Genomic DNA, 13,323 nt, shown 5'->3' with positions numbered 1-13,323 from the left:
GATGTTTTTATCAGCTGTCTGGACTCTCATTCTGACGGCACCCATTCACTGCAGAGGATCCATTGGTGAGCAAGTGATTTAATGTTAAAGTTCTCCAAATCTATTCTGATGAAAGAACAAACTCACCTACATCTTGGATGGCCTGGCAGTTAGTATATTTTCAGCAAATTCTAATTTTTTGGGTGAACTATTCCTTTAAGTTGCATCTTAATCCAGTTACAATAAATAAAATCTATTTCGCATTTTTGTTTATATGTACTGTATTAAGGTCCTAGATCATGTAATTATGACAACTCACAGCTTTCAAATTTGTTCTTGAAGTTTTTGTCTACTTTATTCGGAAAGACGTTTCAACAGCTGAACAATCGCTATGTTGTTATACAACAGCTGAATCCACTGAACACTCTGTACTTCAGTCCCTCACAACTCATTTTCATTCCTGTCAAAAAGCAAATATAGTGCTACACTGACTAAGGTATATTTATTATAACTATTTTGATATTTATTAACATTTCACTGAAAAATACATGGAACATTTTAGAACATGAACATTTTGGGAGTGTTAAAAATACAAAATATCCTAATACAATGTTAGCAACACTTCTTATTTGTCTTCATTTCTCTTTTCATTAAAACACCCCATTGGAAAATGATATTCCCCACTGAAGGCCAAGATCACAGTCGCTTGAAATCTGCTAGAACTTTGAGAGCTGAATTCCAGCCAGCTGCACCCATAACACCTCCACCTGAATGAGAAAAACTTACATAAATGCTGGAAAACACAGGGGAGGTCATGCACATCAAGCTCAACATTTACCTGACCTGGTTTTATGAAACATGATATCACACAGATGACATTTCTAATCCCAAAACTCTTTTAGCTTTTATTTATACAGGCACAGACCTGGAGGGCTGCCACTGCCACATAAGTACAGTCCTTTGACTGGTGTGCGGTAGTCTGCGACAGAGGGCAAAGGTCTCGCCAGGTAAAGCTGATCCAAAGACATTGAGCCATGAAATATATTCTTTGGCATAAAAAAATACATGTAATGAATGTTTGGAATGGTACGATGTGCAAATTAACTTCCAAATGAGAGATTAAAGGGATAGTTCACCCAAAAATTAAAAGTTGATGTTTATCTGCTTAAAGATCCAAGATGTAGGTGACTTTGTTTCTTCAGTAGAACACAAACGAAGATTTTTAACTCAGACCGTTGCAGTCTGTCAGTCTTATAATGGAAGTGAATGGGAATCACGGCTTTGAGAGTAAAAAAAAAAACATACACAAACAAAACCAAATTAAACCCTGCGGCTCGTGACGATACATTGATATGTAAAGACACTAAACGATCGGTCTGTGCAAGAAACTGAACAGTATTTATATAATTTTTTACCTCTGATACACGCAATGTCCGAACTGTTCGAACTGTCCTGAGCAGCGGCGCGTCCTCCTGAGCGCATTCTCAACAGCAGGCGCGTGACGCGTCTTCTTCTTCTTCGTGCTACTATACGGCGGATCGCAGACTTATAAGTGCATTACCGCCACCTATCTCTCAAATGGACCATTGACACTCTATCTACAATCTCAATTAGGAGTGTCAATGGTCCAAAAAGACCATGCGCCAGCTGTCGAGGACGTGCTCAGGACGCCTTTTTGACTCTCAAAGCCATGATTCCCATTCACTTCCATTATAAGACTGACAGACTGCAACGGTTTGAGTTAAAAAATCTCTGTTTGTGTTCTACTGAAGAAACAAAGTCACCTCCATCTTGTATGCCCAGAGGGTAAGCAGATAAACATAAAATTTTCATTTTTGGGTGAACTATCCCTTTAAGAGACAAAATAATTATGTATGGCTGTGAAAATTACTAACAAAACAAAGTTATGAATTTAGAAAAAGTCCATGTTTATTAAACTCAAATATTCATACCCCTCCAGTGAGACCAAAGACCCTCTCCAGATCAGCAGGGGTTAAAATGTCTTTGCCAACTATAGACTTTTTAAATCCAGGTGCGTAACGCTCAACCCAGTCGAATGCTGTGAAACAGGAAACAAAGGACCAATTACAACAAAGATCTTATTACTTTGAGGCATGTGATATCACTGCGGTAGAACAAACGGTGTCTCTGTGTTTAAAAGCAGCGATTTCATGACATTCCCGTCTATCAGTGTGTACATTTTTGGATGATAATGGTGAAGGAAGGGTCTGGCTCATCTAATGTTTTGAAATATTATTGCAATGATTTATCCTTCAGAAATCATTCTAATGTGCTGATTTGGTGCTCAATTATTATTGCTGTTCAAATATTATGAATGGTTTTTATCATTATTAATGTTGAAAACATTGTTAATATGTTTGTGGAAACCGTGAAACGTTTTTTTCAGGATTATTTGACGAATAGGATTATTTGAAAGTATGTATTTGAAATAGAAATCATTTTTGAAGGATCATGTGGCACTGAAAACTGAAAATTTAGCTTTGCCATCAGTGGAATAAATTGCAATTTAAAATGCAATTTTAAAATTGTATGTTCAAATGTATAACAGTTACTTGTCATAGGATTTCACAGTATTACTGCTTTTTTATATTATTGATTAAGTAAATGAAGCCTTTGTGAGCATAAGAGACTTCTTTCAAAACATTAAAAAAGAACTCAACAAACCTGTTTGTATTACACTTTGAAAGACCTCCGAGACCTTTTACAAACACAAGGCTTATAATGCCTGTGCACACAAACGGCACAAAAAAAAATGCAAATAGTGGGCATTAGGTACCTGTGTCAGCAAATCTCTCCCTGTCCTCGTCAGTCCAAGCATGGCGACCCTCCAGCAAATATGGTGTAAACTGGATGAAAAGAGACACCACATGACAGCCGGGAGGCGCTAGAGTTGGATCCAGCACCGAGGGAATGGTCATTTCTATCATAGGCCTACACAAAAACACCAGAAGATGAATCGGGATATCATGTAAATCGCTGTGGTTCGGTGCATTGAATGGAAAACCATCACCACCATGTCCACGAGCAACAGATGTGTTGTCTGTGAAACTTGGTCATGACTTGCAAATTCAGATGTCCCATGCCTTCATGTGTGTAATGTGCAAATATTAGTTGCTCCACTGCAGGTTTTGCCAACCTGGAGGATGGGCGTCCCTGCTGGCCCTCCCTGTAGGCCTCCTCCAGCACCTCCACACTCTCACAGTTCAGGTGGATTGAACACTGATGATGTGGACCTGGTTTTCCATCCGCACTATTTGCAGCAGCCAAGAAATTAGGCAGCTTGTCTACAGCCACTGTTCATTTGCAAAGGACAGAGATTACAGAATATTCCAATCAACAATTATACAGGAAAAAGACAAACTGTACTCCATTAAAATTACAGTTCTTGCAAGGCAGCAGCCTAGCTAACAAAAGTACGTTCCAAGAATGTTTCGCTAATGTTACCATTAGGTTATGAAAACGTTATTTCTTTGAACGTTCAAAATGTCCAGTTTTTTTTAATGTTTTAAAAAGTCTTGGTTATGCGAGTGTTCAAGGAACCTTTTCATTTTATCATTTCGCAAACATTATTGGGTCGTTACAGTTTTGAAAGTTCTCTCAATGCTCTGTTAAGTAGTAAAACATCAGCTGAATGTCCGAATAAAATGTTCCATGAACAATGTATAAATAACATTTTTGTGCTAATGTTATGAGAACATCAGATAACTTTGAACAACCTTTCTATTAACGTTACTAAAAGAATTCAGTGCATAACTTTGTATGAATCTTCCAAGAACGTTAGCCAAAGCCAAACGTTCTCTGTTAGCTGGGACTGTTTATATTCCTCAAAAATTCTTCTCATGGATTTGTTCGACAATTCAAACTTCAAATTGCAAATAATTATTTTCTTACTGATTACTTTTGTCAAGTTTTGCAGTGCAGCAGCTACAACTACTTTTGCTTTTTTATTAATTATTTTAAATTATTTAAATAAGTATTTTATATTCAACAAATTAAAATTATTATTAATTATTTCATTTGTAATAATTTCTAATATTTAAATTTTTTAATTACTGACTGAATCCAAAATAAATGAGAGCGATGTCATCATAACATTTTGGACTGTGGATTCCAGCTGGTATTCTTTGATGTTCCTATTGGCATAATGAATTATCTTTGGTCTTGTCTTGCTTGCTTAGTGTCAAGACAACAATAGAGCTTCCTTCCCCAGAACCAAAGCCTGAAATATGAACACTCTTCTTTTGCCGCCTTGCAAGCACTGTTTTCTTTTTTTCTTGAAATGCATATTTAGTTTGATGAAATGAAGCGTTAAATTCTCTGTAATCTTACCATTTATCTTAGTAACAGGAGAAGTGTAGTCAATCTGATCTACAGCCGTGATGAATGCCTCTGGCAGGGCATCCTTTACCGGGACAACCACAGACATCAATTATTCAGACTTGTCATTAACATTTAAGTAAAACAGTTGTTCATTTTTCCACATTACTATTATTATTTTTTACACTGGACTAATAAAAATAAGTTCAATGGGATTCTTAATGTTTTGTCTGTATATATAGATATTTAATCCTTCTCTAAACTGAACTAACTCAAATGTGGACAGTGTTGCCGGTCAAAGAATAGGGTCACTCCTTGAGTAAACACAGATAAAGTGACTCTAGCTCAAGGCCACAACAAAGTGTTGAAAGAATAGGATGACATTAACTGTGAATGAACTGTGAATCACTTTTAAACATCTAAAAACGAGCAGAACTGACACCGACTCGGGACTTCAGGTCTGTACCTGTGGTGTGAGCTGTTTGAAGGTGATGTAGGGAGTGGCGTTGGACAGAACCACTTTACTGTGGACTTCAGTTCCATCTGTCAGCACAACGCCCTTGGCAGAACCATCCTGACCAATAAGGACCTGTTCAACGTCCTACAGGCCACCAGGAAAGCCACAGATTAATATCCGTGAGACAGCCGGTTCTTTTGAATAAATGTGCCATTCACAGAAACAACGGTTACACCTACTTCCTGAATACTAACCCTGTTTGTGAAAATATCTGCTCCGAGAGAGCGGGCGGAGCGGGCGATCGATTGAGACACTCCACCCATTCCTCCCTCCACGTAACCCCAGGCACCTTTCTCTTTCTCCAGCTCACCCATGACATGGTGCAGCAGGACGTATCTACAAGATTGAGCATACAGTCTCCACAATAACATACAGTGTCCACAACAACAATCACAACATATTCTGAATCTGTTTGAACACATAAATGTCAAACTATCCTCACCCACTTCCAGGATTATTTGGGCTTGTGTTTGCACCAATCACAGAGTCTGTGGCTAACGTGGCTCTCAACGGCTCTGATTCAAACCAGCGATTGAGCACCTACACAAAAAAAAAATATGAAAAATGTCAACCAAAATTTAAAAAATGGATGAATTAAATGAATTAAAAATGAAATTTCAACCAAAAAAAGCTTGTAATGCCAAATTCAGGTCATGAATCACATCCTCAAGCCCACAAATAGTTAGCATAATTTCTTAGGCAATGCTCATAATGCCAAAAATGAATTATTCATATTTAGAAGTGTATTTGATCCATTTTCAGATAAAACTTTAAATACACAGTATTGGTTTTTTTTTAAAGACATCTCTTGTGCTCACCTAGGCTGCATTTATTTGATCAAAAATACAGTAAAAACAATAATATTGTGAAATATTATTATGAGTAAAATAACTGTTTTATATTTTAATATATTTTAAAATGTAATTTATTCCTGGGATAAAAGATGACTTTTCAGCAGCTATTTCAGTCTTAGTGAGCATAAGACATTTCATTCAAAAACATTTAAACAAATCTAAATTATTCCAAACTTTTAACCACCAGTGTAGATGCAGGCAACAATAAAGTTGCCATTCTACAGTGGCAGATGTGTTTAAACTTGAGCACAATTTAAAAAAAAAAAAAATCAGAGGAAAATACCATTATCTGGATACTGATAATCTGTACATTTACATTGCAAATTATTGACAATGTTTGACCCCTAGGGGGCAGAGTCTCAAACTTTTATGGAGACCCTCAGGCCTATATTATTTTGACTTATTTTTGGTTTCTTTGTTGTCAAATTTTAATTGACCTTCATGGGGTCTGCTAGTTATTCAGTCAAATATATTCAAAAATGTGTATCTTAACCCACCTTCATAACTGGAGCTGTAACAAGTTCATAGAAATCTGGTATATTCTTTTCCAACTTCAACAATAACATTTTTGTGCTAATGTTATGAGAACATCAGATAACTTTGAACAACCTTTCTATTAACGTTACTAAAAGAATTCAGTGCATAACTTTGTATGAATCTTCCAAGAACGTTAGCCAAAGCCAAACGTTCTCTGTTAGCTGGGACTGTTTATATTCCTCAAAAATTCTTCTCATGGATTTGTTCGACAATTCAAACTTCAAATTGCAAATAATTATTTTCTTACTGATTACTTTTGTCAAGTTTTGCAGTGCAGCAGCTACAACTACTTTTGCTTTTTTATTAATTATTTTAAATTATTTAAATAAGTATTTTATATTCAACAAATTAAAATTATTATTAATTATTTCATTTGTAATAATTTCTAATATTTAAATTTTTTAATTACTGACTGAATCCAAAATAAATGAGAGCGATGTCATCATAACATTTTGGACTGTGGATTCCAGCTGGTATTCTTTGATGTTCCTATTGGCATAATGAATTATCTTTGGTCTTGTCTTGCTTGCTTAGTGTCAAGACAACAATAGAGCTTCCTTCCCCAGAACCAAAGCCTGAAATATGAACACTCTTCTTTTGCCGCCTTGCAAGCACTGTTTTCTTTTTTTCTTGAAATGCATATTTAGTTTGATGAAATGAAGCGTTAAATTCTCTGTAATCTTACCATTTATCTTAGTAACAGGAGAAGTGTAGTCAATCTGATCTACAGCCGTGATGAATGCCTCTGGCAGGGCATCCTTTACCGGGACAACCACAGACATCAATTATTCAGACTTGTCATTAACATTTAAGTAAAACAGTTGTTCATTTTTCCACATTACTATTATTATTTTTTACACTGGACTAATAAAAATAAGTTCAATGGGATTCTTAATGTTTTGTCTGTATATATAGATATTTAATCCTTCTCTAAACTGAACTAACTCAAATGTGGACAGTGTTGCCGGTCAAAGAATAGGGTCACTCCTTGAGTAAACACAGATAAAGTGACTCTAGCTCAAGGCCACAACAAAGTGTTGAAAGAATAGGATGACATTAACTGTGAATGAACTGTGAATCACTTTTAAACATCTAAAAACGAGCAGAACTGACACCGACTCGGGACTTCAGGTCTGTACCTGTGGTGTGAGCTGTTTGAAGGTGATGTAGGGAGTGGCGTTGGACAGAACCACTTTACTGTGGACTTCAGTTCCATCTGTCAGCACAACGCCCTTGGCAGAACCATCCTGACCAATAAGGACCTGTTCAACGTCCTACAGGCCACCAGGAAAGCCACAGATTAATATCCGTGAGACAGCCGGTTCTTTTGAATAAATGTGCCATTCACAGAAACAACGGTTACACCTACTTCCTGAATACTAACCCTGTTTGTGAAAATATCTGCTCCGAGAGAGCGGGCGGAGCGGGCGATCGATTGAGACACTCCACCCATTCCTCCCTCCACGTAACCCCAGGCACCTTTCTCTTTCTCCAGCTCACCCATGACATGGTGCAGCAGGACGTATCTACAAGATTGAGCATACAGTCTCCACAATAACATACAGTGTCCACAACAACAATCACAACATATTCTGAATCTGTTTGAACACATAAATGTCAAACTATCCTCACCCACTTCCAGGATTATTTGGGCTTGTGTTTGCACCAATCACAGAGTCTGTGGCTAACGTGGCTCTCAACGGCTCTGATTCAAACCAGCGATTGAGCACCTACACAAAAAAAAATATACAAAAATGTCAACCAAAATTTAAAAAATGGATGAATTAAATGAATTAAAAATGAAATTTCAACCAAAAAAAGCTTGTAATGCCAAATTCAGGTCATGAATCACATCCTCAAACCCACAAATAGTTAGCCTAATTTCTTAGGCAATGCTCATAATGCCAAAAATGAATTATTCATATTTAGAAGTGTATTTGATCCATTTTCAGATAAAACTTTAAATACACAGTATTGTTTTTTTTTAAAGACATCTCTTGTGCTCACCTAGGCTGCATTTATTTGATCAAAAATACAGTAAAAACAATAATATTGTGAAATATTATTATGAGTAAAATAACTGTTTTATATTTTAATATATTTTAAAATGTAATTTATTCCTGGGATAAAAGATGACTTTTCAGCAGCTATTTCAGTCTTAGTGAGCATAAGACATTTCATTCAAAAACATTTAAACAAATCTAAATTATTCCAAACTTTTAACCACCAGTGTATTGCAGGCAACAATAAAGTTGCCATTCTACAGTGGCAGATGTGTTTAAACTTGAGCACAATTTAAAAAAAAAAAAAATCAGAGGAAAATACCATTATCTGGATACTGATAATCTGTACATTTACATTGCAAATTATTGACAATGTTTGACCCCTAGGGGGCAGAGTCTCAAACTTTTATGGAGACCCTCAGGCCTATATTATTTTGACTTATTTTTGGTTTCTTTGTTGTCAAATTTTAATTGACCTTCATGGGGTCTGCTAGTTATTCAGTCAAATATATTCAAAAATGTGTATCTTAACCCACCTTCATAACTGGAGCTGTAACAAGTTCATAGAAATCTGGTATATTCTTTTCCAACTTCAACCCTATTAGCATGGAAGAACAAAGATTTTTACAAGTTTTATAAGCACTTGTCTCATAAGACTCTCTGGCTTAAGTGAGCAACAGCAGAACAATTGAGGAAAATCTGGTTTATCGTGTGTTATATAATCATGAAGCATCATTACCAGACTTCACCAAAGGTTTCAAGCTGCTGAGGGCAGAAATTTTCTTTCTCAAAGAGCCCTGAGTCAGTCCTGGAATGTCAACAGGTGGAGCATCTAAAAGAGGGTGGATGGCACAGGCCAGTCTTTCCAAATAGGATAAAAAATCAGGATAGACCTATAGTGATAGGACAGAAAAAAAAACATCAAATCGTATGAATTATGTATGTTTAGTTCATTATTTGACGTAGCAGGGTGTGTAGGCAGTTTTCACAGCATTTTGTTTTTAGTGTCACATGCAAATTCATGAAAGTGCTCTTGCAAAAATCTAATTCCTTTTGTCAGTGACATTGAACCTTGGCATCTTTCTCTGAGAATTTGCCAATCTCTTGCTGGGTCTTTGCCAGGTCAGCTCCAAGCGTTAAAGACGGCGGTGGTCGCCCTCTTACACCATCCTCCAACATGGGGGTAAATGAATAGGGGTCCCTCATGTACACCTTGAGACCATGTTTCTGCACAGAAAGACACACTGTGGAGACCTGCTGTCATTTTTAGCTTGAAAGGAAAAAAGTAATTCATCATCTTCCACTTGCTTCTTCTCCTTGTGAAAAAGAAGTGTGCTTCTTGTACTGAAAGTGCAATTGTAGTGTCCTTCAAATCTTAAAAGTATATACAAAAAATTATACTTGCAGATAATTAAATAAAACTAAAACTCTCTTGAAGAGAGTACACTTTATGACTATGTTTCTTAACACTGTTGGAAAGTATGTAATATTGTCCGATTCAAAGCATTACTTTAAAGTACATTTTAAATCACTGTTTTAATAATCTTCTGTCATGCTTTATATAGAAGCATATTAAATAGAAATGGCCATAAATGCTTGTCAGAACACTTGGAAATATAAAAATATTTCAAAGACAACATAAGTAATTATGAAATTACACTGCCATTCAAAAGTTTGGGATCAGTAAGATTTTCATTGTCTCTTCTGCTCATCAAGGCTGCATTTATCTGATCAATACATCAATACAATACAAGCCTACTTACTATCACGTTTTATCAGTTTAACAATAAAGTAAAACAAAGCTGAATAAAGTCTTAAAAAAGAGAAAAAATCTGACCCCAAACTTTTGAATGGTAGCGCATATTGTTAAAAAAAAAAAATTCTGAATGGTAGTGTACATATAAAGATGTACTTAAGTCCTACTTATGTATACAAAATGCATTTATTATTACATTTAAACGATTATACACAATTATCACAAAAAAAAACCATGCAATTAAAAAGTATCCTAAAGTGTGCTTCTTTTTCACAAGGTTTGTCAGGTCCGTCTGAGGCACAACACCATTGAGAGATAGTTCAAGGGGAGCCGATCAGTTTTAAACAAGAAAGAAAGAGAGGATCGGGAATGTAACATCAATATGAACATCACCTTGAGCTCCAGGTCCTGGTAGATGTGTGGGCGCAGTAAACTGAGCAGATAGGAGGCCCTGGAAAAGTGGAACTCTGAAATAAACAGCCAAAGTCATGCAAACTACACTGATTCACAGATGAATTTTAATATATCTTCTGGGTCAATCAGAAACCTTGACTTAAAATGCTTAGACTACGTATCCGCTCTGAATTTCTAATTATTGATAATAAGTGAGTGCTTGAGAAACTGATCTTCGGCCAGTCTGTAGGAGATTTAGGTAAGCATGGTCTGGGTGATAAACCTGAACTTGCACCTGGAATAATCTCTTCAGATACGGCTGCTCCTCCAAGTACATGTCTGCGTTCCAGGACTGCTGTTTTCAGGCCTCCCTTCTGCAGATATGCTGACTGGGTAAATCACAACAGATGGTTTCAGACAGAAGAAACTGTTGTGCAACTGGTGTAGTCAGATACATGAGATACATCAGATTTGGTGTGTACTTACAGCAATAAGGCCATTGTGACCTACAAAGAAAGAAAAGGATTGTAGGTTTGTTCAAAGGAGTCTAAATTCTACAATCATTTATTTATATGTTGAATAATAGCTGATGATGAATATCTCCTGAAACTTGGGAGGTTATGAAACAAAGTATGACTGCGGTTCAAAGTATGCAGGAGTTTGCAACAACATATTTAGATATAATCAAAAAGGATAAAATGTAGAACACTCTGCATGTTTTTACAGTACACAAACTTTTACTCCTGCACGGGAAGCATAGAGGCTCAGCAAAGCGAATTCTACGGTGACCGAGAAGTGCAAAACAAATCACAATTCTGAAAACAAAATAACAAATTACAAACGCAAATGCAAGTCTAAAAAACAAAATAACAATTCAGAAAACACAACAACAATTCAGAAAACATTATAACAAGTCAGAAAACACAATGACAAATACAAATACAAATGAAAAAGTCAGAAAACACAACGACAAATCAGACAAACCGGAAGAGGTAGGTATAGTTTGAGGCAGCGCCATTGGTTTGGGATTACTCACCGCTGACTGGACGAGACATCTGTCAATCAACGTATACAGGAAGAACCAGCCGAAGAACAGCAGAGTCGTGGTAGAAAGTTCGGAGATGGTATTAAAGTAGCTCAGTTTAAATGTATTGTATAAATTGCCCTTACTATGGAATAAAAAATACGGGGTGTCTATTTACATTTAGTTAAAAGTGGCTGTAAATCATCAGTTCCAGTGGTGCAGATGGATAAGTGTGTTTCCTTGGCTTTTTGACGCGATCGACCCGGGTTCAATCCTGCCTTTTGCCAAACTTTTTTTTCCTCCCTTTTCAAATCTCGTATTAGCAATGGATTCTATTTACACTAAGTGAAAATACCTATTTACACTATATTAAAATAGCAGGATTTCTACTATCAAGTATACTACTTGTTGCAAATAGTGGCAATTATCTGTACTTCAGTATTGTAGTACATTATAAAATAGTATGCAATAATAACGTATTGAGTGTAAATTATCATTTTAATTTTAATTATTAAATGGATGCCACCTTATTGGTACAATAAAGCCCTCCCTACACCTACCCTAACCCTAACCGGTACTTTATTTTCAACTTTTTGATTATTTCCTTAATTTTTTATTGAAAATAAATGCCTTTACGATGCGATACGAGATTTGAAAAGGGAGAAACAAAAGGCTCGGCAAAAGGCGGGATCGAACCCGGGTCGATCGCGTCAAAAAGGCAACGACTCACACTTATCCATCTGCACCACTGGAACTGATGTTTGACCGCCACTTTTAACTAAATGTAAATATACACTCCGCATTTTTTATTCCACAGTACGGGCAATTCATACAATACATTTAAACTGAGCTACTTTAATACCATCTCCGAACTTTCTACCACGACTCTGCTGTTCTTCGCCTGGTTCTTCCTGTATACCTTGATTGACAGATGTCTGGTCCAGTTAGTGGTGAGTAATCCCAAACCAATAGCGCTGTCTCAAACTATACCTACCTCTTCCAGTTTGTCTGATTTGTCGTTGTGTTTTCTGACTTGTTAATTTGTTTTCAGATTTGTCGTTGTGTTTTCCGACTTGTTTTTTTGTTTTCGAATTTGTCATTGTGTTTTCTGACTTGTTATACTGTTTTCTGAATTGTTGTTGTGCTTTTTGAATTGTTATTTTGTTTTTTAGACTTGCATTTGCGTTTGTAATTTGTTATTTTGTTTTCAGAATTGTGATTTGTTTTGCACTTCTCGGTCACCGTAGAATTCCCTATGGAGCCGCATTAAATCTTTGGACGTTTTTGATCTCATTGGGACATTTGTGAACAGAACATCATAATCGTTTAACACTATTAATTCCAATTATTAGTATCTGGTTCACAAATATACATTTTCTCCAGCTTCGATGAAATTATTTAACGAAAACAATCCTCACAACGACGCAAACACGACTCTTGAATGGTCCCTCCTTCTCGTTGAGAAAAGTAACAGGCCTCACGTGACCACGTTGTCTGTGCGCTGCTTTAAAAGTGGTCTCAATAATAATTTCTAGCTATACAACGACACTGATCAATTGTAATTAAAAAATAAAAGTTAAAATACACACTCAAGAGGTCACGTGAAATAATTATCATTTTCATAATCGAAGAAAAGCCCCGCCCAGCCATGTTACAATTTTGTTCTGTTTCTTTAGGCTGTTTCTTTCTGTATTTCTGTAGCCTACCTGCACCGATAATAACCGCGTCATATTGAGGTTTGAGGGCAGTGCTGCTGTGGCTGCCGCGCCTTGTCGCTGATATAACCCCTCTGTGCCATAAACCTGCCCTGACAGCCGCAGCCATGACGAGTCCTGACAGCCCTCAAACCCAAAGCTCAAACTCCACAGCTTCGCCCCTTCTACACAGTAAACTGGCCTGGGAGAAAACTCCAAGTACAAGGC

General features: G+C 36.6%; 1 protein-coding gene across 2 annotated transcripts; it reads right to left on the bottom strand.

Moving 5' to 3' along the window:
* Positions 1-243: 243 nt before the first annotated feature.
* LOC107601051 (pyridine nucleotide-disulfide oxidoreductase domain-containing protein 2-like) lies at positions 244-13,316 on the bottom strand. Of its 2 annotated transcripts, XM_016293063.1 has the most exons (16): positions 13,108-13,316; positions 10,864-10,883; positions 10,673-10,766; positions 10,378-10,451; positions 9,300-9,455; positions 8,968-9,121; positions 8,765-8,826; positions 7,858-7,955; positions 7,610-7,751; positions 7,365-7,499; positions 6,911-6,983; positions 3,137-3,293; positions 2,777-2,931; positions 1,932-2,038; positions 905-1,025; positions 244-746 (listed from the first exon to the last, which is right to left on the bottom strand). In XM_016293063.1, the coding sequence occupies exons 1-16, from the start codon at positions 13,223-13,225 to the stop codon at positions 676-678; spliced, it is 1,737 nt and encodes a 578-aa protein (XP_016148549.1). In that variant the 5' UTR covers positions 13,226-13,316; the 3' UTR covers positions 244-675. The 2 variants fall into 2 exon arrangements, with proteins under 2 accessions (XP_016148549.1, XP_016148550.1); XM_016293064.1 differs by lacking the exon at positions 9,300-9,455.
* Positions 13,317-13,323: the final 7 nt, after the last annotated feature.

Source organism: Sinocyclocheilus grahami, unplaced genomic scaffold (assembly GCF_001515645.1).
Source record: "Sinocyclocheilus grahami isolate Dianchi unplaced genomic scaffold, SAMN03320097.WGS_v1.1 scaffold297.1, whole genome shotgun sequence".
NCBI classification, from domain to species: domain Eukaryota; kingdom Metazoa; phylum Chordata; class Actinopteri; order Cypriniformes; family Cyprinidae; genus Sinocyclocheilus; species Sinocyclocheilus grahami.
Note: the sequence above shows the minus strand (reverse complement) of the source record. Positions and strands in the feature narration are given on the sequence as shown.

Bases quoted from the DNA above. Each gene is read 5' to 3' on its own strand.
- LOC107601051 (XM_016293063.1), bottom strand. From the start codon at position 13,225: ATGGCTGCGGCTGTCAGGGCAGGTTTATGGCACAGAGGGGTTATATCA. The intron at 10,452-10,672 runs GTGCAAGTTCAG...TGTTTATTTCAG, and splicing joins ATCTGAAGAGATTATTCCAG to AGTTCCACTTTTCCAGGGCC. The intron at 9,456-10,377 runs GTGATGTTCATA...CTTTCTGTGCAG, and splicing joins ACCAGGACCTGGAGCTCAAG to AAACATGGTCTCAAGGTGTA.